General features: G+C 33.8%; 1 protein-coding gene across 12 annotated transcripts in view; it reads left to right on the top strand.

Moving 5' to 3' along the window:
• Window positions 1-22,424, top strand: part of CEP128 (centrosomal protein 128) — a 122,090-nt gene that overhangs the window by 40,671 nt on the left and 58,995 nt on the right. For 8 of the 12 annotated variants that reach the window (XR_010831910.1, XM_048059734.2, XM_066998163.1 and 5 more), the window contains 6 exons: window positions 3,556-3,906; window positions 4,842-5,492; window positions 9,867-10,031; window positions 13,153-13,329; window positions 16,243-16,302; window positions 20,976-21,168. Coding sequence is in view for 11 of the 12 variants with exons in the window: in XM_048059734.2 (XP_047915691.1) it covers window positions 3,556-3,906; window positions 4,842-5,492; window positions 9,867-10,031; window positions 13,153-13,329; window positions 16,243-16,302; window positions 20,976-21,168 (1,597 nt within the window). In the remaining variant the exon portion in view is untranslated. The remainder of the gene's footprint in view (window positions 1-3,555; window positions 3,907-4,841; window positions 5,493-9,866; window positions 10,032-13,152; window positions 13,330-16,242; window positions 16,303-20,975; window positions 21,169-22,424) is intronic. The other 4 variants (XM_066998167.1, XM_066998166.1, XM_066998165.1 and 1 more) reach the window with 2 other exon arrangements.

Raw genomic sequence — 22,424 nt, 5'->3', positions numbered from 1 at the left:
CAGTATGCAAGGCTCAGGCAGATGGCCATGCCTGGTAGAACCCCTGTCACTATGCACACATGACTGTGATGCTGAGGCATTGTCCAGGCCCCAGTAACACAACTCAGGGATATTTTCAAACATCTTCCTTTGGACATGAGCCTGCTGACTTCAAGAGCTAAGCCTTATTAAACCTTATAAACCTTATATTACTAAAGTAAAGGTGGAAAATGAGATCTATTGTAACTGTAACTTGACTAGCTCAAATAGGTTTCTGGGCACTGTAAATCTAAATGGACCCAGGAGTTATGTTAAGGTGTGGTCTGTGGTAAGGGCTGATTTATTTTTTTTTCTCTTTGACCAGTTCCTTCAAATCCCACAGCTCTGAAGGATGAATTTCTTTAGCTTCTGGATGTTGTGGTATCATAGGACTGCTTCTTTCCCACAGATAACACAGTATTTCACCCTCAGTGCAACAACAACAACAACAAAAATCCAACCTCCTAAACAAACAAAAACACAGCAAGAAAATCCTGTGGTGTCACACTCGATTATAATACCAGAATGTCCTCAAAGTGTTTGAACCAGCCACTATCTGGGTTTCAGGCTATGCTGAACTTAGTACTGCTCTGGCCACAGCTGCCATAGAATGTGCACAAAACCAGCTGTGCAAAGCAAATAGTCAAGCTCTGTGCCTTACACTAAGGACAGCATTTTGTGATGTATTGTATTCATGTCCCTGCAACCAAGGCTGGAAGGAAACTGAGGATAGGAAGGATGAAGGGAAACTGTGGAATGAGACTCCTACAGATGTTTTTATGCAAAGATTAAACATGATGGGAAGTAGGGGGTACCTATTTACTCCAGCTATTAATAGTTGAGAATAGTTGAGACTGACCATGTGTGCTTCCACAGTAGGATGTAGATATAAACCTTCTATGCAAGATATTTTGTTTTTGTATTTGAAGTGAAAATGGATGTCTTTCAGGACTGAAGAACTTGACAAACTTATGAAAAATAGGCAAATGCTATTTATTAAAAAAAAATAGAATGGCTTGGGTTGGTATGCCACCCCTTAGATCAGGTTGCTGTAGTAGCCATCCAACCTGGCCTCGAACACCTCCAGGGATGGGGCATCCACAGCTTCTCTGGGCAATGTGTTCCAGTGCCTCATGACCCTCTGCATGAAGAATTTCCTCCTAACACCTAATCTAAATCTCCCCTCTATTAGGTTAAAACCATTCCCCCTTGTCCTATCACTGTCTGCCCATGTAAAAAGTTGATCTCCATCTTTTTTACAAGTCCCCTTTGATTACTGAAAGGCTGCAATGAGGTCTCCCTGGAGCCTTCTCTTTTTCAGGCTGAACATCCCTAGCTCTCTCAGCCTTTTTTCATAGGAGAGGTGCTCCAGCACTCTGAATTTTAAATATGAAATCTGATGGTTTTTGAAAATACACTGAAATTGAAAAATGTGATGCTATGTATCCAGCTTAATTATCAACTACTTTTCATTTCCTTCTAAACAACCTTTACAACTAAAAGCTAAGGTTCTAATGTCATGCTTATGAATTGAAACTGTATGGTCATGCTTTCACAGCTTACCACTGCCAAGTACAATGTTCTTCCAATGACAACAGTAATTTACATAATCACTCCTTACTATCAAAACAATCTTCGTTCCCATAAAATCAAAATTTGGCTTTTAAAATTTTGTAATAGTTTAGCTTGTTTAATGGAACTTTAGATGTGTTGTATTAACCATATACTGTCTGCTGGTAGTATAGTTCCACAAAAAAGTAGTAATCATTTTCTGAGCAGTGTTTGTCTGAAAGGGGTATCATCTTTAGCAAGGCATGCTCTACTGGCCCTTTTGATTGGTATTTCCAATCAGAACCATCTTACAGGACAGTTTTCATTAAATGATGGTATGGATGTTAAAGTACCAATGTAACCATGTGTTACCGAACTATCAGAGTTTGAAGATGGTGCATTTGCTCTTGGCATATCAATTTTAAAAATGTGGAATATTTGGTATTTATTTTGGAGATCTAACGGTATGTTTTAACCTTAACTCAGAACTTTAAATCTTAATTTTTGAAATAAATGTAAATTAAAAAAAATTCTTATTTAACCACTTTTAAATACTTAAGGATTAAGGATAAAAAAAAACCCACATTATTCCTTGAGAAAACATTAGGCGCTGCTAGAAAGCTATTAATATGTTCAAGTTAACTCATGTAGGATAATTCTGGCATTAAAATTAGCTTAGAGCACAAAGCTATAGGCTATGATATATCTTCCTGTATATCTATTTCGGAGCACATAGGGGGACATACAAATTATTAAGTCATTAAGTCAAGCCCTATCTTTCATAGGGATTTTTTGGACTTACAGATGTTTGCAGTGGAGGGTTGCTTCAAATCAGCACTGATGTGTGCAGACAGATAATGACAAATGTCAAAGACATTACTTACCTGTAACTGTTCTGTTAGAAGTATTATCTAAAACTGTGCTTGCCATTAATTCTCCTCCTTCTTTTCAATGAATGCCTAGAAACTAATGTTGTGTTGGGATTTGCCAAGGAACCAAAAGGCCGGACCACAGCCTGTCCTTTTTATTGACCCTTAAGCACAGCATATGTGGACAGTGAAGTTTGAGATGTGTTACTATAGATGCTGAAGCAAAACCACCTCCAACAAATAGTGCTTGTTTATGTCTGTTCCCACAGTATGAATAAACATATAAACCACATCTGGAGGGAGGTTTGGGAAAATTATTGGTAACCTGATCACGTGGTTTAGCAGTAGGCTTGGCAGTGCTAGGTTAATGGTTGGACCCGATGATCTTATACGTCTTTTCCCGCCTAAAGATTCTGTGATTATATTAAACTATAAATATAGTTTAATAAAAGGTGTTTTTTTTCCTTTTTTCATGACAGTCTGTATCTGAAAAGTTGTTTATTCAATGTTTTAAATACCCTTATAGATCAGACAGAATTTTGACAACTGCATGCATGTTAACATACAGATATACATATAAATATCATATGTCACAATAGGAATTCAAAAGTACGGGTACATTTGGGACTCCAGTTATGAAAATATGAAAGTAAAGGGGGTAGAGACCTGCTCTTTCTCTATCCCCCTTGTTTTGTAAGGAAGGCTTCATGAAAAGTTAGTGTGCTGCGATTTTTCAGCTTGCCTCAACTGCTTTGGGTCCGTGCTTGCTTACCTTTTCTGAATGAAGGGCAACCTGTTAGAAAAGATCAATCTTATTTTTGTTAATATTAAAAATAAAACCTTAAAATTCACATTTATATTTGCATAGTCATGTCAAGGTTATTTTTTTCCCCTCGTGCATATTTGCTAATGTTGATGTATTTTATATCCAGTGGTGAAATTCTTTACCATCGCAGAGCAGGAGATTCTGTGTACTAACATGATAGTCGGAGATCTTTTACTCTCTTCATATTTTAGATAGAAAAGTGATGTAAGCATTGCTGTATGTAGGTTAGTAAGGTTTCATACTGTATATCTTTAGGGATGAAATTTTCATATTTTGCTCTGATGATTCTAGGTGTTAACATCTGACCTGGAAAACAGGGAGAAGCAACAGCAAAAAATGCTAGACCAACTAAAGGAAATACAGAGTTGCTACAAGGCATGTGAGAATGGACGTAGGCAAACTGAACTCCAGTTGGCTGAGTTAGCTCAACAAGCTGAAGAGAGTACCAAGGAAGCAGAACGGTACCTCGCTGAATTCAGGCATTCAGAGGCACTCAGGCTAGAGACTGAGAAAAAAAGAGAAGATTTGAAGGTGAGAGCACAGGAAACCATCCGACAATGGAAGCTGAAATGTAAGAAACTAGATCGTGAGGTGGAAAAACAAAATGAAACTATCAATGAACTGATGGACAAGAATAATCAGGTAAGATTGACTCTTATTTGTAACCTTACCATTTATTTTTATAAATAATTTTTCTTTTAAATATGTTTTTATACAGTAGTGGCTGATACATCAGGAAGATCTCGTTACCTTTTTTTTCCCTGTAGTAGCAATTGTGTTACTTGTGGTAAATGTACTGTAGACAGTGTTTAAAAAATTACATGTTAAATTGAGATAAGTAAGAATCAGGAATGGTGAGTGCAACAGAATCATAGAATACCACATTCTGTTACATTTATATGATTCTATGATTTAGTAACTCATGCACTTGCAACGTGAAATATTTCCATCCAAGTATTTTCTAGATTTTTTTTAAACCTGAGATATCAATGTTGGGGGGAAAAAAAACACAAAACCTCACACTATTAAGCTCTTTAGGAAAACAGCAGTGTTTTTATTAAATGTGTCTGATTTTCATTTTAAAGTCTTCATTCCTTAGCTTTCATATGAACTCTTCAGAGTGTAGTTTCAGAGTTTAAAGGCAATAAGATATTATGTAATATTTTAGAAAATAAGCAAAACAAGCCAGGCTATAAAATAGACCTATAGGTAAGGTATATATGGCCAGTAGTTTTCCTTATGTTGTTCTTCATTACTGTATTGCCTTTCTCGTTCCATACTGCTACTTGAAAAATTTGCAAATAAGACTATCTCAGTCAGACAAGAGGATGGGAGAAACTGGGTATTAACCCAAAGCATCCCTGCGTAGGCATCTTGGATGTTTAAGGACAGGTATACTTTGAGATCACAAATGTACTGCGCCTAAATTTAATACACTGAATAACTGAGCTCATTAGAAGCAATTTGAATTGTGTTTTTGCAGAACAGAGTATCCTACATGTTCCTTAGATGTTAGTTTCCAACAATTTTCTTTAATTACTTTAGGTGGCATTGGATTTATTTTTTGTATTTCCTAGATCCTCAAAGAAAAGGATGACCTCAGAAGTCAACTTCTCTCTGCTATACACCAAATAGAAAACCTTCAGAAAGAGCTGAATGAGGTACTTACAAAGAGGGCCCAGCAGGAAGAACAACTTCATTGCAAAGAAGTAAAACTGAATGAAATGAAATCGCAACAGTTGTGCCTTGAAGAAGAGATTAAAGAAGTTCAAGGTACTGTAAATAAATTGGAGAATGAATTGAAAAAGCAAGTGTGTATACAAAATCAAATGCAAGCTGAGAAGGAACACTTGGAGCAAGAACTTGCAACTAGGAACTCAATTCATGAAAAAGACCAGGAAAGACTCTTAGAAATGCAAGCAGATGTAAAAAACCTGAGTGCCATACGTGTGGAACTAACAAACAGAGTAGCAGAAGAAGAGAAAGTCAAAAAAGAATTACATAAGAGCCTCTCAGATCTCCAGAAACAACAGGACTCTAAGCATGAAGAGATGACTTCAGCTAACAGGCAGTTGAAGATGGAAAGAGAAGTTCACCAACAGGAGTTAGCAGATCTTCGATCAGAGTTACAGAATGTTAAAATCAAACATGAACGAAACATTCAAGAGCTCATGAAACTCCTTAAACAAGAAAAGGATGATGCAGATGCTCAGATTAGAATGCTAAAGGTACTTATTCTGAATAATTCCAAAAGTAAGCTATTTTCTTCCTATAGAGTGATGAAAGTAATGAAATATGGGCTGTAAAACATTTAACACACACACACACACTTTATTGCAGGTTATCATAAAAGTTTAAAATTAGTGGTCGAAAATGTAATCTCATAATAGTTTAAGGGAAAAAGCTATTAGTTTGGAAGTAATGACAGTAGGTATGTCAGTGATCAGAACAGGAGGAGATGTGTAAGGCTCTAGTTTTAACATCATTTGATCCTTTCTTCTTAAACTACTGTTTTAACAAGTTATTTTCATGGGTCTACTATAGAACTTGTATTATTTCAGGGATAGTGCATTTTTGTAAATGTTTAAATTGCATAATGCTGGTGTACCTGGAAGAACTTTCAGAATGTGAACAGTGATAATATATCTCGTTAAGATAAATTTTTGTAGCTCCTTCTATTTTGAAGGCTTTTTAGAATTTCTAATTTCTGTATAATTCCTCAAGGAAGTGACTACATGTGCAGTAAGTTATGAAAGTGTAGCATTTTATTCATTAAGAAACAAGTTCATGTCTTTAGTTCACATCCTTTGCTACTAATTCAAGCCTATTGCATTTGAAAGAAAACAAGTATTTCAGTGTCTTAAGTGGTCTAAAGAGAATTGAAGAAGTTAAGTTGAAATGGATACTCGAAATAGCACAGTTAATTGTCAACATTTGTATGAAAACTTGTGTATAAGCTAAACATTGCACTGTTATTGAAGCAGTTTGATTACATGATTAAATATATATGTAAGATAGTATTTTTTATGAATATACAAATTATTATTAGGACATATTAGTGGAGGCAGTAGTTTTCCAGATAGGCTGTAAATTACCAATATAATTTGAATGTGCTTCGGAAGCAGTATAAATGCACTTTCTCCCTCAGTCCCATCAGATATTTTTAATTAAAATTTGCTCATATCAAAATTCTGCCAATTTAATCATAAAAAGCTATAAAATCCTTAATCAAAACTTCAGTGATTCATGGTGTACTTCATCATAGGTAAAATAAACAAGTCTATTTCTTTTCACACAAATATGCAGAGTCAGTCAAATTGCATATTTTCTGCATCTTGGCAATTATGAATTAATGTTACTTAGAAAGGGATGGTTAGCTATTATATCAATCATAATATAATTGATAATATTTCATAAGCACTGCATTTAATGAAGATAGTAAAAAAATCTAGGTAGCTGTTAGTGGAAGGATCATTAAAAATAGAAAATATTTTGACAGCAATGCTTAACATTTTAGGGACTTAATTTGTAATGTGTCTAGTATTGTTATTTAAGTGATCTATCCAAATATGATTAATTTTATTTGACAATGAAAATGCAATTAAGACTGTACATTTAATGTCAAGGGGAGGGAAAGGGAATATGTTCTAGATGGTAGTAATCAAAAAATGAGCTGACTGTGACTATGTGTTCCCCATAGAAGGAAAAGTCAGTCTTATAGAATGGACCTTGATATTGATACTGGTTTTTGTACCTAAACAGAATCTTTAGAGAATTCACTTCCTTGTTTCATTTACAGAGTTGTGACTTAACCAGAATCCTTAATATACATGCATTTTTTTTACAGCTTCATCTCTCTGAAACAGAGGAATGGAGGGATTAAGGGGAATGAATTTTATAAGATAACTTGGGTAGGCGACTTTATTTTTTTAGAAGTACACAGTGATAATTCAAAATAGTCTCTTGATTCAAACATTGTAAGAGCAATGAAATATCTAGTCACTCTTACCTGGGAAAATCTGTTAAGAATATGTCGTACAGGTGACTTTCTTTTTGTCTGAACTCATCATTTAATTGCAAATACCATCCCTCTGGCAAGCTTTGGACAACACTAGTAGTCAAAATGCCAACAACTCCATTGGATGACGGAAAGACTGCAGGTTGATAGACCTGTATGCCCTCCTCCTGTTTCTCTGTTTCACAATCCAAACTGGGTTTCAGTTTTATGGATAGAGTTGTCTTCCAAGTTAAGGTAAATTTTTCATGCTAGTTATCAAAGTATATTTAAATACTATGATTTTAGAATTAGAGTTTAGGGAAATTTAAAAGAGAGTTTCATCTTTTTTTTATGCCCAGTGAACAACTGTCTGTTACATAGGTAATCTTGACTTTATTTACATGTCAGCCTTCTCTGACCCTTGTAACTGTCTTTGTGAAAAAATATACATAACCCTGTCCAAAGGTTGTTGATGGCAAAGTCTTAAGGATAAAAGTCAGTTGAGAGGCATGTAGTAGGGGTAAGGGCAAATTGAACACATTTCTTAAGACTCAAAGCCTAATCTGAACTAGAGAAGGAATTTTGATGTTGAAAGTGCCTTTTGATCCTTTATAGTTCTTCCCTCTCTTGTCTCTTCTGCAAGAAAGTCAGAAAAAAAAAGAAAAGAAAGAAAAAATATAGGGTAGTTAAGGATTTTTTATGTAATGGGGCAGTAGCATAGGGATATTGCATGTCGCTGCAGAACTGGAGAAGCACTCAGCATTTCATATGAGATGTCAGTGTTGAGAAGGATCTTACTGTCTCAGTACTGAGATTCTGGTGCTAAAGTTTTTACTTCTCTTTCTGCTAGAACCCCTACAGGAGTCACAGTGTCTCTATAATTTTTTCAAAATGATAGGTAAACTAGGTAGAGAAAATGAAGTAGTTTGCTTAGTGGTTCCCAAACACTGTGCATTCAGAAGCCCTGAATCTGTCCCCTAATTTTACTAACTGCCCTCATTTACTTTTAAAAACATCCATGTATTTTTAGAATAAGGAAATATAAAATTTACTCATGGCTGACAGCAATTTCAAGTTACGTCTTTAATGTATGATTATGTAGAGATACGTATAAAATTGTGTATATATATGTGTCTTTCTTTTTGAATTAACTTTTCTAAAATTCAACAAGTGAGTGTAGTTTTATTTTTCCTGAAAATAATCAGAAGTGGAAATTGGTTTAAATCTAGATCAATTAAATTATGATCACATTTGCCTTGTCCATATTAGAAATTAATAACAATTTTCACCATTATGTCTCAAAGATAATATACAGGAGAAATCTGTTTCTTGGATTGTTTCCATCTGTATAAATTTTATTATATGGCTATCTTTAGTAGGAACTGAAAAGAGGATTTTATAAACGTATTCATGGAAAATATTTTGAGCACTGCAGGCTTGTGTTTGTGTCCTAAGTCTAAATTAACTTGTAAAACTTTTCTTATGCTTCTTCACCATAAAATGTATATGTATAGTCTTATTTATAGTCTAATCAGAAGAACAGAATTTTTGATTTTCCTCAAGAAGGAATTTACTTTGCAGGTTTATTTTTGTGTGTAACTGCATCCTGCAATTCATCTCATACGAAGCTGGTTTTGGATAATGATATTATGTGTGTATAATTTTCTTCTTAGCTTTGTTTACTTTTTTGTATTTTGTAGATATTCTGGAGAATTTCTCAAATCTGTCAGCTTCAGTAAGTTGAATGAGCAGCAAACCTCTTAATTAGAAAGACAGGTCTCATTGTGTTTTCCACTGGAAACCAATGTTTTGTTCACTTAACTACTTAGGGCTCTTAGGACCCTTAGAAGTTTTTTGTTTTTTTTTTTTTGTTTTTTTTTTTCATTCTCACCTGTAATATCTTCATAAATAGCGTTAAACCCATGCAATTCTAGATATGAAAAAATAACCAAATCTTTAAAGTTATTTCCATGCAGATATAAATTTAGTATTAGGTCCTGCAATTAAATGAGTTTTGGAGTTTCTGATTCCAAATTATATCAGTAATGGAAAAGTTGCATAAATACTGAACTTTTTAAGGTGATGTCAGCTGATGAATGTAGCAGAGGTGAAATGCAGAATCTGAGATTTCTATTTACTGCTTTTAAAAAGATGTATGGTGCTGCAGTGTCTTGCAGAAATTTACAACATACCTGGCAAGCATCAACATTCTTCTAAGCTGATTGATCTGGTTGTGCAGCTAAATTTGCATTATTAGTAAAATGTGGGAAAGCTCTACACTTTAAAGGGAAAGTCCATATCATTTAAATTCTGTCTCAGCACTAATAAATCATAATAATAACAAGTAATAAGTGATATTAAGTCACTGTACAATAATTTTATTTTCATTATGTGTTCTTGAGTTGATCATTATCTTCAAATTTTTTGATACATGTTTTCCATGTTCAGATAAGTGATTGCATTTAATATAACTTAAATGTAAAAAGTTAAAGATAATTATTCTTCCATGATCATGTTCTGTGGTTTTGAAGCTCTAATGTCTGGGAATATTTTAAAATAACCCATATAGTAGTGACTTTGTCATCTGTTCATCTGTTACCACCAGATGGAACTTCTAGAAGAGAAAAGCATAGTCAAGACTCAATGTCGACAACTGGAGAAGATAAAAATTGAATGTGATAAATTGACAGAAGAATTAACCCAAAGTGAAGAAGAAAATATAAAACTCAGGCGAAAATGTGAGTTTGTAAAACAAGAACTGGAGAAAAAGGTAAACATAATTCATCAGTCTCTCAGCTTTATTTAAACTTTAGGATAAATATCTAAAATAAACTGTGAACTAAAGAATTAGGCGATGAATCTAAAATGCAGAGAATACATACACACATTCAAGAATATATGCAGTCATACTGTAGTACAAAGTTTCCACACAAATCAAACAAGGCAAAAGTGCTTTGGTTGAGTCATGAATTGTATCCCTCCAGAGACACCCTGATACTATTTATCAGTGAGTTATATCAATAATTTATCAGAGTAGGAATATAGGTACTATTTTAAGTACCTAGGTTGGATATTAGGAAGGACTTCTTTACTGAAAGGGTTGTTAGGCATTGGAATGGGCTGCCCAGGGAGGTGGTTGAGTCACCATCCCTGGAGGTCTTTAAGAGACGTTTAGATGTTGAACTTAGTGGTATGGTTTAGTGGAGGACTTGTTAGTGTTAGGTCAGAGGTTGGACTAGGTGATCTTGGAGGTCTCTTCCAACCTAGATGATTCTGTGATTCTGTGATACTATACTTCTAACACGGGCAACTAACAAATACTTAAGTTCTTCCAGTTTTCTTCACATTCTCTGGAGTTGCAGTTAAGTTACGAATAATTTAGAGCAAATTTGAATTAGATAGGCCAAATAATCACTGTAAAATAAATTCTAAATATCTTGATAAAAATTATTTCCTGCTTGAATATTTTAAACACAGCAAGCTTTTAGGGAAATATGCATTCTTCTCTTATCCTGGCATTGTATTTCTAGAGATGGATGCTCTCTGCAAGCCATTCTTGTTGCTTAATGTTCTTATTATTAATAATTACTATCAAATACAAATTTGCAGTTTCACTACCTGCAATTGTCAGCTTTTCTTTTTTAATAAATCTAGTGATAAATTCAGAGTTGCTGAAGTCATTATATGTTGTAACTCCTTTTACTGCTTTCTTGAGTTCTTTTTTTTTGTTTGTTTGTTTCCATGATTGGTTCTACAACATTGCTTTTTAATGTTTTTCTTAACACAAATGTATTTTACCTCATGCTATTTTTATATCTTATTTTTTTCTGCAATGTTTTGATCTCAGATGAGTATTTCTGTGCATGGATGAAGTTTTACCTTCTCCAGTATAAAGTATCTGTCAGTATTTGATTAATTCTTGTTAAGACAGCATTGATTATTTCTCATCTTTGACAGTTTTAAGTTCATTTCCTAAATTAAAATTCAAGAAAACATTAAAGAAAAAAAGCATTCTGCAGGAAATTGCTTACATATACATATTTTGTGCACTCTATCCTCATTAAAAATAAAAAAAAATAAAAATGGAGCCTCTAGCTGCTTCTTATTCTTCTGTGTCAGATTACTATTTTTTTCATCTGTGTGACATTTAATTCTGTGATATAAGTATTTATCTTAAAATGATACAAGAGGTTTATTCATCCATTGCACATGTAAGTTTCATTAGGTTAATAGTTCCAAACTATTTAAATCTGGTAACAGTTGCCTATTGATATTGTAGATCCCTTATGGCTGTTCAGGTTTTTCAATTTAATTTTCAACTCATATTTTGTTACTATAAACGAAGTGTACAAAAACCACCTAGAAGTTGAGCTTAAAATCTAATGAGTTCATTTTGAGTATAGTTTAGGTAAAGGGGTTATTCCAAAATGCTGTTAACTCCTTTTGTCTTATTTCTTCTATCTTCAGCATATAATGACTGTTTGTTGTGAATATTGGCCCTGAGAAAAAAATGTTTTCTTCTTTTTTGAAAGAATGGAATGAAAAACTCTTGACATAATTTAGTTTGCTCTCTGCCAATTTTTACTTCTAGTCTGAGAAGGATATCAGACTTTTTAAATTTATTGATAACCTGCTGAATTAAATGCTGAATTTGACTACATTAATTTATATGCTGAAATGCTGCTTAAAAGCCTTTAAAAACAGTGAGGAAGGCTGCTGGTTTTGCTGTACATTAGTATTATTAGCTGCATCAACTCTTTTGTTTGTGATAACTATATTCCCAAAATTTAGTGTATTTTGTTTAGGTAGAACTGTTCAGGGTACAAAATCTGTTGTATAAGTTATTATTTTCATAGTTTGCTAGTGAAATGCCTATGGATTAAAAAATCTTGGAACAGAAGTTTAACTGAATTACTGTAATATTCCAACCTCCTGCATTTTCCTTTTTCTGCAAATATTTAGGATCAGTATTGAATTATTTTTTTTAAATTAGATTTTCCTATGAATTCAAAAGACCGTATTACTTTTCTATTATTGCAATAATTATTTTCATATAATTTTCAAATAGTGCATCCAAGACTTACAGGACGTGAATATGAAAGCTGGCCTTTCTCTTAGCTTGCTTTTGTTAAACTAACAGGAAGTTCTTTAAAAGTTCAACTTTTCAGGCTAATAAAAAGTACTCCAATTCAAAATATGTTTTGTCTACGTTGGGATTTTAGCACTATAATATTTATTGTTAAGGAAATGTGTATGTAGAAGTGCATGTAGTCTTTTGCAGTCAGTTGAAAACTAGTTCCAACTTTTGTAGTACTAGAAAAATACATCTTTTAGACTGGGGTGGTCTTTTATGCTTAAGGTGAAAAAGAATGGAGAAGCTTTTAAGGACAGAATCATTCTTAAGCGAAGAAGCCTTTGTAAGTAAATGCAGATAAAGTAGTAGCAATGCATTCCATTTCCTTGTGTTGAGTGTTGGTTGTCAGAAGGGGATGTGAGAAATGTTCAGGAAATGAAAAGGTGTATTAGGGTCATGACCTTAGTGTCAAAAGGAGTACTAGGATTAGGAAATGAAAGGAGTATTTATTGTGGGCTCTTTTTCTACTCATGAAAAAAGGTTTCATGAGAGAATGTCCAGTTTTGACTCTGAATTTGAGCTCTGCGATTGTTGGGTTTGGATTTGGTGTGGTTTCAATTAGGAGACTTCCAGGTGAATAAGAAGAATCAGTAGAAGATTTTGTGTCCTGTGAGAATGTATTATATTCCATGGCAAAAAACTGAACTCGGTGCCTGAGTATAGTGTGATTATAAGTTTGAAAGATATATTGCTATTTATGCATGTTATGATATTAATGCAACAATTTATGTTTTTTTTTTTTCACCTTTGACTGCAGAATAAACAGATCAGTTATGAAGAAGATCATTTGAGAAGGATGGATGAAGTCAGATTGCAGTTTAAGGATCAACTGCATCACTTAGAAATGGAACAGAAATCCATTCTCACCATGATAGGAAGTGAAATTGATGCTGCTTGTGAAATTTTTTCTCGGGATTCCATGGAGAAATTCAAAGTAATACTAAGTTTTTAACTATGCTGCAGATTTTGTTGTTTTCTTAATGGGTGATTGTAGCAGAATTTGTGTGCACTGTTATCACATATCACCCATTTGGTATAGATAATTTAGGGACAGTAGGATTAGGGATATTTAGCTGATGTAGGTACAGGTTACTAGGTATTAGAATGAGATACTGTGAAGATCTGTCCATGTGTTATTCATTACTGTGAATTACATTCTGTGAATTACATTCTTTTTGTGAGCAATAGTTCTCATTGTGTGCTTGTCTAAAATCACTTTCTGTCAGCCAGAGTTTTGGGACAGGTTTTCCTAGATATCGTCCTTACAGGAAAGTCACCCAGAAAGGCCTAACAAAAAAAACAACAAACCAAACAAACAAAACCCCCTTAAAATTAATTTAGATACCTGTTTTTTTTTTTTTTTTTTAATGTAGAGAATTAAATGTTGGAAGCGAAAAGAGTTTATATCCTCCATTTTGTGGAGCAGGTCCTTGTTTCCAAAACTCAAGCTCTGATTTTCAACAAACTTTTAGCTTGCTGTACTTTTTTTCCACTCTGTTTCACATATTTTCCTGCAACCCTTTTCTCCCATTAGCTTTTTTCCCCTGAGCATTTTCCAAGGTACAGAACCCTCTTTTTCTTCCTCCAGGTGCAATATTTGACTAATCCTCTTGAATTAACATTATACATAGCTGAGAATAAAAATGGATAGTCCTACTCAGCCTATCCCTGTACCCATTGGCATTATGGTCACTTGCAACATGTGACCTACTGGTTTTGGCTGTAACCGTAGAGTACACTCAGATTACCCCGTTCTTCTCTTGCCATTTAATCAGAGCATGCTTTCTGATCTGGTGTCCATGGTCACTTGGCTGGGCTGCCTTTGAAATAGACATTTTTCTGCATTGACACTGAAAATCCATTATCTTTTTAATATTTTTTTGTTTTCTATCTGAAGTTTATCTTTCTAGTTGACAAACAAGCTTTCTCCTCTGTGTCCTTATAGATCTGTTGTTACTTACTAAGCCTTTGTGATCTGATATATTCTTGAACATCAAACCACGCCTTTTTGGACTTGCTTCCCACCTCCTGCAGACTTTTTGTTTTCTGGATAAAGCTTTGCTGTTCCTTTTTTCATAATTCTCATAATTTATCTAGTTTCATTATTGCCTTTTATATGCCCCTATTTGCCTTATTGGCAAACTTAAAAGATTTGAAATTGAATTTTTGACTAGACATGTGAATAGAAATGTTACACAGCTTTGTGGTGTCTGGTCTGAGAAATAAATTAGGAAAAAAAAAAGGTGAGAAATTCCCTTTGTTCCTCTCCCCAGTACTTAGTTATTGTCAAGGTTTCAGACAAGTTCTTTACTTCAGGGAGGATTTGCCACTGCAACTGAGGTGAGCAGTGAAGGAGTGGATAAACACTTGTAAAATAAACACCTGGCTTAATCTTCCCTGAATTAAAATAAACTGGAATTTAGGAATTTTTAAAATCACCATATACTGGTGTTCTAAACAAAGAATATAAATAATTCTACATATATTGCTCAGATTTACTTTTCCAACCAGTATTCTTGTTATAAGAAATCTTACACTTGGAATAACTACACCAGTCATGCTTAAACTATGAACTGTATACTGCCTTGTTTGAATGTTGTGGCAAAGAATCATGTTTGCTGCCATGGAAGTCACAAGTGGTGGTTATGCATTGTTTTCGTTGTGGTCAACATGCCTGATAAATCTTTCTTTTTTTCAGCTGTGTCCTTCTGTGGTGATAATTTTCATATAAAACATGGAAGTCTGTAATCAACTGGTACTTCTTAGGCTTCTTTGGTGTTGGTGTTTAATAAAGCCCTTGTAAATACCTGTTAAAGAAATATGCTTGTTATAAAAATTATCAGCCCTGGTCCAAAAAGTACATAAATACACACTGAATTTCAAAATGTGCTAAAAAACAAATGGGGGAAAAAGCCTAAAAAACAACCAAACAAACCCAACAAACAAACAAAAAAATCCTGCTTAAATTAGAGAAAGGCACAAGGCAATCATGAGATAAGGCCAGATAAGATAAAGTATGAGCTAGACATAAGGTTAATAGTCAGCTTCATTTTAAATAGGTTTCAATTGAGAGAGATGTGTATAAGACATTTTTTCCCTTATCTACCAACTACAACAATGAAAAAAAATCCATTATCACCACTTTTTTAGTAAGTAATATAGAAAACGTGTAATAGTACCTTTTTGGAAATGTTTAACAACATTCAGTTTGCAGAAAAAAGGCATATCACATTTTCTTGTTGTTTGGAGTATTAATGAAGTATGCCAGTGCAAGTTTCTTCTCTTTTTATCAACTTAGTGAAATTTATAATTTTTCTTTTTATACCTATGAAATATTCCAAGCAAGTGATTTCTTTTTCATGAAAACACTAAGGCCATCACCGTGAAACATAAATATTTTAAGATTTTTGTGGTTTGCCCTTTTTCACTTTGTGACCAGTCATTTACCATGCTGCATGTAGCATTTTTGTAGATATACTGGTAACAATTCAATGACTAACAATTGGTTATGCTACTTTTGGTTTATACTGTTTGGTTTATACAATTGAATTGCTGTTAAGTTGGAAATGTTATAATTTTTTCAAAAAAAAAGAACACACATAGGTTCAAACTGAGACTATACACCTTGATGCAGAGAGAAGTCAATGAGTTTGTTTATTTTGCTTTTAATTGTGGCTAATTTATAGTTACAGTTCTATTAAACCATTTTACAGATATGATTTCCAAACTGTCTTTTTTTAGCAGAGAATATTTAGTTGATGATTTTTCAGTAAGCTGGAAAGTGTTTCTCCTTTTTGTGTATAATACCCTTTTTATGCATATTTCTTTCTCCCTCACTACTCCATAGGCAATATCACTTACACCAACGGTGCTGAATGATCCTCATCGCTGGTTAGCAGAAACAAAGGTAATAGTCAAGTCTTTTGAAATCTTACTGAATAATGTAATATCCAACATTCATAATCATTCAGTAGAAAGTGTGTTTGAAAAGGTAGTTAAAGGGGAAGAAACACAAAACCATTCCTTTGGAAGCAGTTATGATATTATCAGACTATTTCAACTGATAAAATAATTCTATAGATTTTCCTATCAACAAGAAATAAATATCTCTATAGGCAAATAAATAGCAATTATACCAAAAAAGTGCATTGAAGTATCTGCAGTGATAGCCTTTAGATCTGAATTTCCCACTGTATAAATTATTTTGAGACAAGAAAAACATGAGAATGTAGTCAGCTGGTTTACAGGATGATATATAATAAGGCAAGTAATAATTTGAAATAAGGCTGTTTTTTATTGAATCAAAAGGTTTTTAGATTGGATTTCTGGAAAGTGATCTTTCCTTGCACCGTTGCTTAAAGCTTCTGAATTCTATAATGCAGGTGCATACTCGCTTCAAAACTTCTCAGTAATGATGACTAGTAACTTAAAACCATTGTTTTTCATTCTGCTGCTTACCTCCTTTCCCCCCAGTACACACACACAGACTCACTTCCAGTATCTTTTAAAAGGACTAAGCTTAGTGGAATACATGAAAATTTCTGCTTCATGTGGAATGCCACAGGAGAATTAACTTAAGGAGAAGTTGCAACTGTCTCCATGTAAGAACCATGAGGTTATTGTTGATGTATGGTTTATTGTAGACCAAGAAAGATTGCCAGTATAAATAACAAAGATAAAATGAATCAAAAAAGAAATGTTATGCAGAAAGCATTTTCATTACTTTAAAAAGTGACAATGACATATTAAAAAGACCTTTTAAAGTACAACTAATAATTATTTGCATGCATTTCTCATGTAAGTTTCTTTAGCTACCATAGGAAAGTCTAGAATGAATGAAAAACTTGGTGTCACCCTTTCTTTTATTGGTTGAAATAAGCAGTGAAAGTATTCATTAAAAATAAAAAAAAAAATATAAAGTGAATCTGGGAATATCTTGCCATAATAGTTAACCACATTTCTATTTCTGGGTTATTGCAACTGCTGGTAGGTATTCAAAACCTGAAGTCTTTTCATTTTCTCCTAAATTTCTAAAAGTGAAATTGTTTACATCATGTCCAAGGAGTGGCAAAATTTGTATGTAATAATAATGGCCTCAGTACTGATTTTTTTTCTGTAGTATAATTATTGTGCACACTTTTTCAGATACTTCTGTAGTTAGAAGTATTTACAAATCATCCCTTTTTAAGAGCTGGTTTTCTTCTCTTCTGTCTTTTGACTTTCCTCTCAGCTACTGCAGTCTGTAGAAGGAAAAAACATGCTTCACATGCAAATGTTTTTGAGACACAACTTCTGAACTTTAGTGTTAAGTATGCATTTTGGTCCCTGCATTTTTCGTAACGTTTTCCACATCAACCTTAAGTGCTGTGTATGTTTCTAGCGTTGCGTGCTTCCACTGAAGAAAAGTTTATGGGAATGAACTGTAGAGTATATTAATAGTGTTGTAGAAATTTCACAGTTTGTGTGAGGGAATACTGCTTGTGCATTGAGGCTATAACAACTACCACTTTAGAAAAGTGCTGTACTTTTGCAGTACCAAAACCTGCAGCTTTAAAGAGGTTAATTTAAATAGCTGGGGAGGAGAGATGCTCCCTTCTGCAGTTATGACAGCTCCTGATCCATGGCAAAGTTAACCTTTTTTTTTTTTCTGATGCCTTTTGTTTCCATTATGTTCTTTAAATGAAATCAAGTCTAAATTAAGAATCTTTGGAAGTTCTAAGGTTACTACTGTTCTGAGAAATAATATGAAGTTTTGGTCTAAAATAAAGGATTATTTAGCCTTTCAGAAAGTTCACTAATTTCCTCATGTTTGTGAACTAATATTTTTTACTGATTGAAAATAGAAATTCTGATACGAATTTCTGGCTTTTTAAAATGTAGAAGTACACTGTAAAAATTACAGAAGAAAATCCCATATTTATAATATCCCAGTATGATAATTGCAATTCATTATGGAGGAATCTCATTGTGTATTTCTGCAGAGATTATACTAAGAATTTGTGGTAAAGGCTTATTCTCGACAACAGGTGTTTCAGATACAGTACTTACTGTGACAGAGGGTATGGGAACACCAGCTATAAGATGCTCTATTATTGTCTGTGGTATGTTACATTACAAAAAAAGGGGATTAGAGCTGTGAGATATTTAATGTCCTGCAGTGCCTTTTTTAGAACTAATGTTTGAAATTAGGTAGCTCCAACTCATTCTTTGAAAAGATTCTTCATGTATTTTAAAGACATATGAATTGGCGATGAATTTAGGATATAGTATATCAGTTCCTGGCAGGATTCCTAGGTTTCAGTATGAGGTTTGGAAGCAGAACAAGTGAAAAAAAGGATTTTGTCTTTATGGGATAGCCATACTTTCAAAATGTTTGCTGTGTTACGTTTCACCATACTACTTGCACATTTCCCTTTACTCAGGTAAGGCTTGCCTTCAGAATTTCTGCAGGTTTTGTCTTCTTCCTCATTCTTCTTAAACTGCTCCTCTGCCCTGCCCCCTCCCCCTCTTTTTTTTTTTTTTTTGAGTTCTGGAAATCAAAAAGAAAACTGATATAAAGAAAAAAAGTTCTTTTTATCAAAAAGAAATTGTGTTAATATTTCACTGCTAAAATCAGGACAGAAATTAGAGATGACAGTATATTTTATTATGATTACTGTATTTTGGTATTATCTAAAAAGAATGTTTATCTAAGACAGAAGGAAGATTTCTTTTTTACTGATCAACACTTCATCTAACCAATTAACAAATTTACATTGCAGAGCACTTTCAAACCTATAGGCTTTTACTGACATAGAAAGGTCAAACAGTTTGACTTCAAATCAAATAATTGTTGCCAGTAGCTTATAACCAGCATTTGTACATAAATGTTATGCTAGTCATTGCTTCTCTGTCCTCAAATTCTGAGTTTTGTTTGACTCTTTCTCCTGTTTTCTTAAGTGGCTGAATTTGACAAAAAGCAAAACATCTTCCCAGTAGGAGTTAATATAACATCGTACATTCTGGGACTTTTGAAATATATAGAATGTAAATGCAACATGGAAACGGAGGTACCAGAGCAGAGCCAGTCATTAACTAGAGGAGATGCTGACTGTTTTGAATGGATCCTGATACACCCCGCCTACTCTGTGTATGAGATTTGAAACTCCAACTCTGTCTTGGTTGATTTGATTGATTCTTTGATGGTAACAGAAATTTAGTCAGCAAGAAAGAGAGTGAGAACACTTTGAATAAAGGTTGCACAATAAGCATTCAGAGTCATAGATGAACAAGTAAGTGTTTGAGTTCTTTCAGTGGTGACTTGTTCTCTCAAGTCCTCTGATGATAAATCAGCATCTCATCCAGTTGATAGTGCTAATGATCCTGCCCATTTCCATCTTCTGTGCCTTATACCCTCTCCCCGTTCATAAAAGTTGTGTAGATCTTGCAAGTCCTTTTAGGCATAAATTTTTAAGGGGAAAATATGCATCACTATTCATGATGCTGCTGACTGCCACACTTTCAGGAGTACATTGTCCATGTGACTGTATGCTGAATCTCCTCTACTGACTTGTACTGTTCAGATCTGTTACATGTATTTTCAAGTTGCATGAATTTGAAAACATTTAGGGGAAAAATTTGTTTCCTAGTATGGAAAGAAAGTAATGTAGGTCTATAGTTAATAATTTGAATAGAATAGAATAATAAAATACCCTGTGTTGGAAGGGACTCACAAGGATAAAGTCCAGCTCCTGGCTCCAACCAGGATCACCCAAAAATCAAACCATGTATCTGAGAGTGTTGTCCAAACACTTCTTGAGCTCCATCAGGCTTGCTGGTGTGGCCACTTCCCTGGCAAGCCTGTTCCAGTGTCCAGCCACCCTCTCAGTGAAGAACCTTTTCCCAGTATTCGATCTGAACCTCCTTAGTTGCAGTTTCATGCCATTCCCATGGGTCCTATTTACTGGTTACCAGAGAGAAGAATATGTCTCATTTTGTGTGTGTCTTAAGTTCTACAGGTAAAAGATAAGGATAACTTTTTATGTTCTTCTGAGTCCAGAGCAATATATTATTTAAGTTTGCCCTTTTCTGATCAAAGAGTTGGGCCATTTATGTATTTATACATGGTCTTCTATCGCTTTTAGATTCACCCTGACCATTATCTATCTTATCTATAAGCTCTCTTTTCTTTTTTCTCTATATGAACCTTAAATGTTGTCTTTTGCTGACCTGAAAGGATTGTTGTCACTTAATTTTTAATGCAGCTGGGAAAGGAGGGAGTACCTCTTGGTGTCTATATACATACCCTAATTAAATTTGAATTTCCTTACCCACACCAGCAAATTCTTGCTCCTGATTAAAAAAATAAAATCTGTGTATTTCATCTTCACATACAGTTATCAGCCAAAATATATCTCTTTAGAGATTCTTCAAGGCTCAAGATATATCCTTGTAATATATCCTAATGTTCCCTTTTATTATTGTTATGCAGTAATGGCTATAAATAAATAAGCTGTAATTCCAAAGGTAATTTGCTCAATTAACATTTATGTCCTAATATTTTTATTAGAATTCTTTTATTGTCCCAATTTTTTAATGTAGACTAAACTTCAATGGCTGTGTGAGGAGGTGAAGGAGAGAGAAAGTAAGGAAAAAAAGCTGCGATGCTACTTATTGCAGAGCCGAGAACAGCTTAAGCACTTTACACAGATGAAGGAGTCTGAACATCAGTCTCTCTTTAAACAGATAAAAAAGCAAGAACGACTTTTGGAAGAAGTTCACAGAGAGAAGAGAGGTATGTTGCTGCTTCCCTTTTGTTAATGAAAGAACGATTTTAAAAAATAATAGTTATAATTCCTATGCATTCAGATGTATTTTATCAACTAATTATTGCAAACTCTGATTTGGTGACTTGCTAGTGATAACCAAAAAAAACAATTATTTTTTGTTTGTTTTCTATTTGTTACATTTGCCTTTTATTTTTTGGTCAACAACTACATTTCAACCCAGTACAGGCTGAATAATACAATGCAACATAGGCAGTGGATGCAGCAGTTATTTTTCAGTTGTACTGCCTGAGACATTCCATGACCTAGGGAGAAGTTACAGAAACTTCTGAGGCAGCACTGGTAATGCTGCTTTTATCTGTCAGAATGAGAGAGCCCAAAGCACTTCATAGTCCTGTGCAGTTACTCTCTTTTGCTTCCATCGTATGTACAAAGAATTTTTTTCCAATCCTTTCTTCTGTGTTGTCAAATGGAGTAAGACAAGCTTTGGATCTGATTAAAATGAATGATTTTATAGTCATCATAATTTCCATATTGAAGTAGATTCTTTGGTTCCACCTCTTTCATACAAATTTTTGATAGAGGATCTAACTAAGCCTGAAAAATGAAGGGCTACATGGTGAGAAGACTGTATTTTGACATCTACAAATGGCTGGAGCTAACCTGACCTATGGAGGAGAATAAAGTACTTCTACTGAAAGTTATCATGTAGATAAACCTTGAGAACTATTAACATGCCTTATGAGTTGATATAGTCTATAAATAGGACTGACTTGTCATCTGTTTTGTGCAATATTTTAGACTAGTATTTGAATATCTCAAGATCTAAACCTATTTCATACCTGAATAAATCTTTCATTTGATTCTATTCCCTCAGTTTTAGCAGAACACGTTACCTATAAGGTGTTCTTTTCATATGTTTTCTTTAAAAACTTTGTTCTGGCTTTCATTCAAGACTCAGTACTGATAATTATGGGCCAATTATTGTCAGACAGAGTAAGTACTATATTTTAATTGTTTGGTTAGTCATTTTGTATTTAGATTTGATGTAGACTCAGATTAGATGAGAGAAAGCTTTTAAGTTTAGTTATAGCTTCTGGTGGCTGACTTTATTATTAAAAATGTTTTGTGAAATATTGTAACAAAAGTAAAACAATAACAAAACAACATTAGCAATAACAAATAAAAGCAAAGTGTTATCGTAAATATTTCGTAGAACAATACAGATTATTTGTTTTACAAGAACAGTAAGATCCTGTCAGGA

The sequence above is a fragment of the Anser cygnoides genome, chromosome 5 (assembly GCF_040182565.1).
Source record: "Anser cygnoides isolate HZ-2024a breed goose chromosome 5, Taihu_goose_T2T_genome, whole genome shotgun sequence".
Taxonomy (NCBI): Eukaryota; Metazoa; Chordata; class Aves; order Anseriformes; family Anatidae; genus Anser; species Anser cygnoides.
This window is presented reverse-complemented; position numbering and strand designations above follow the sequence as displayed.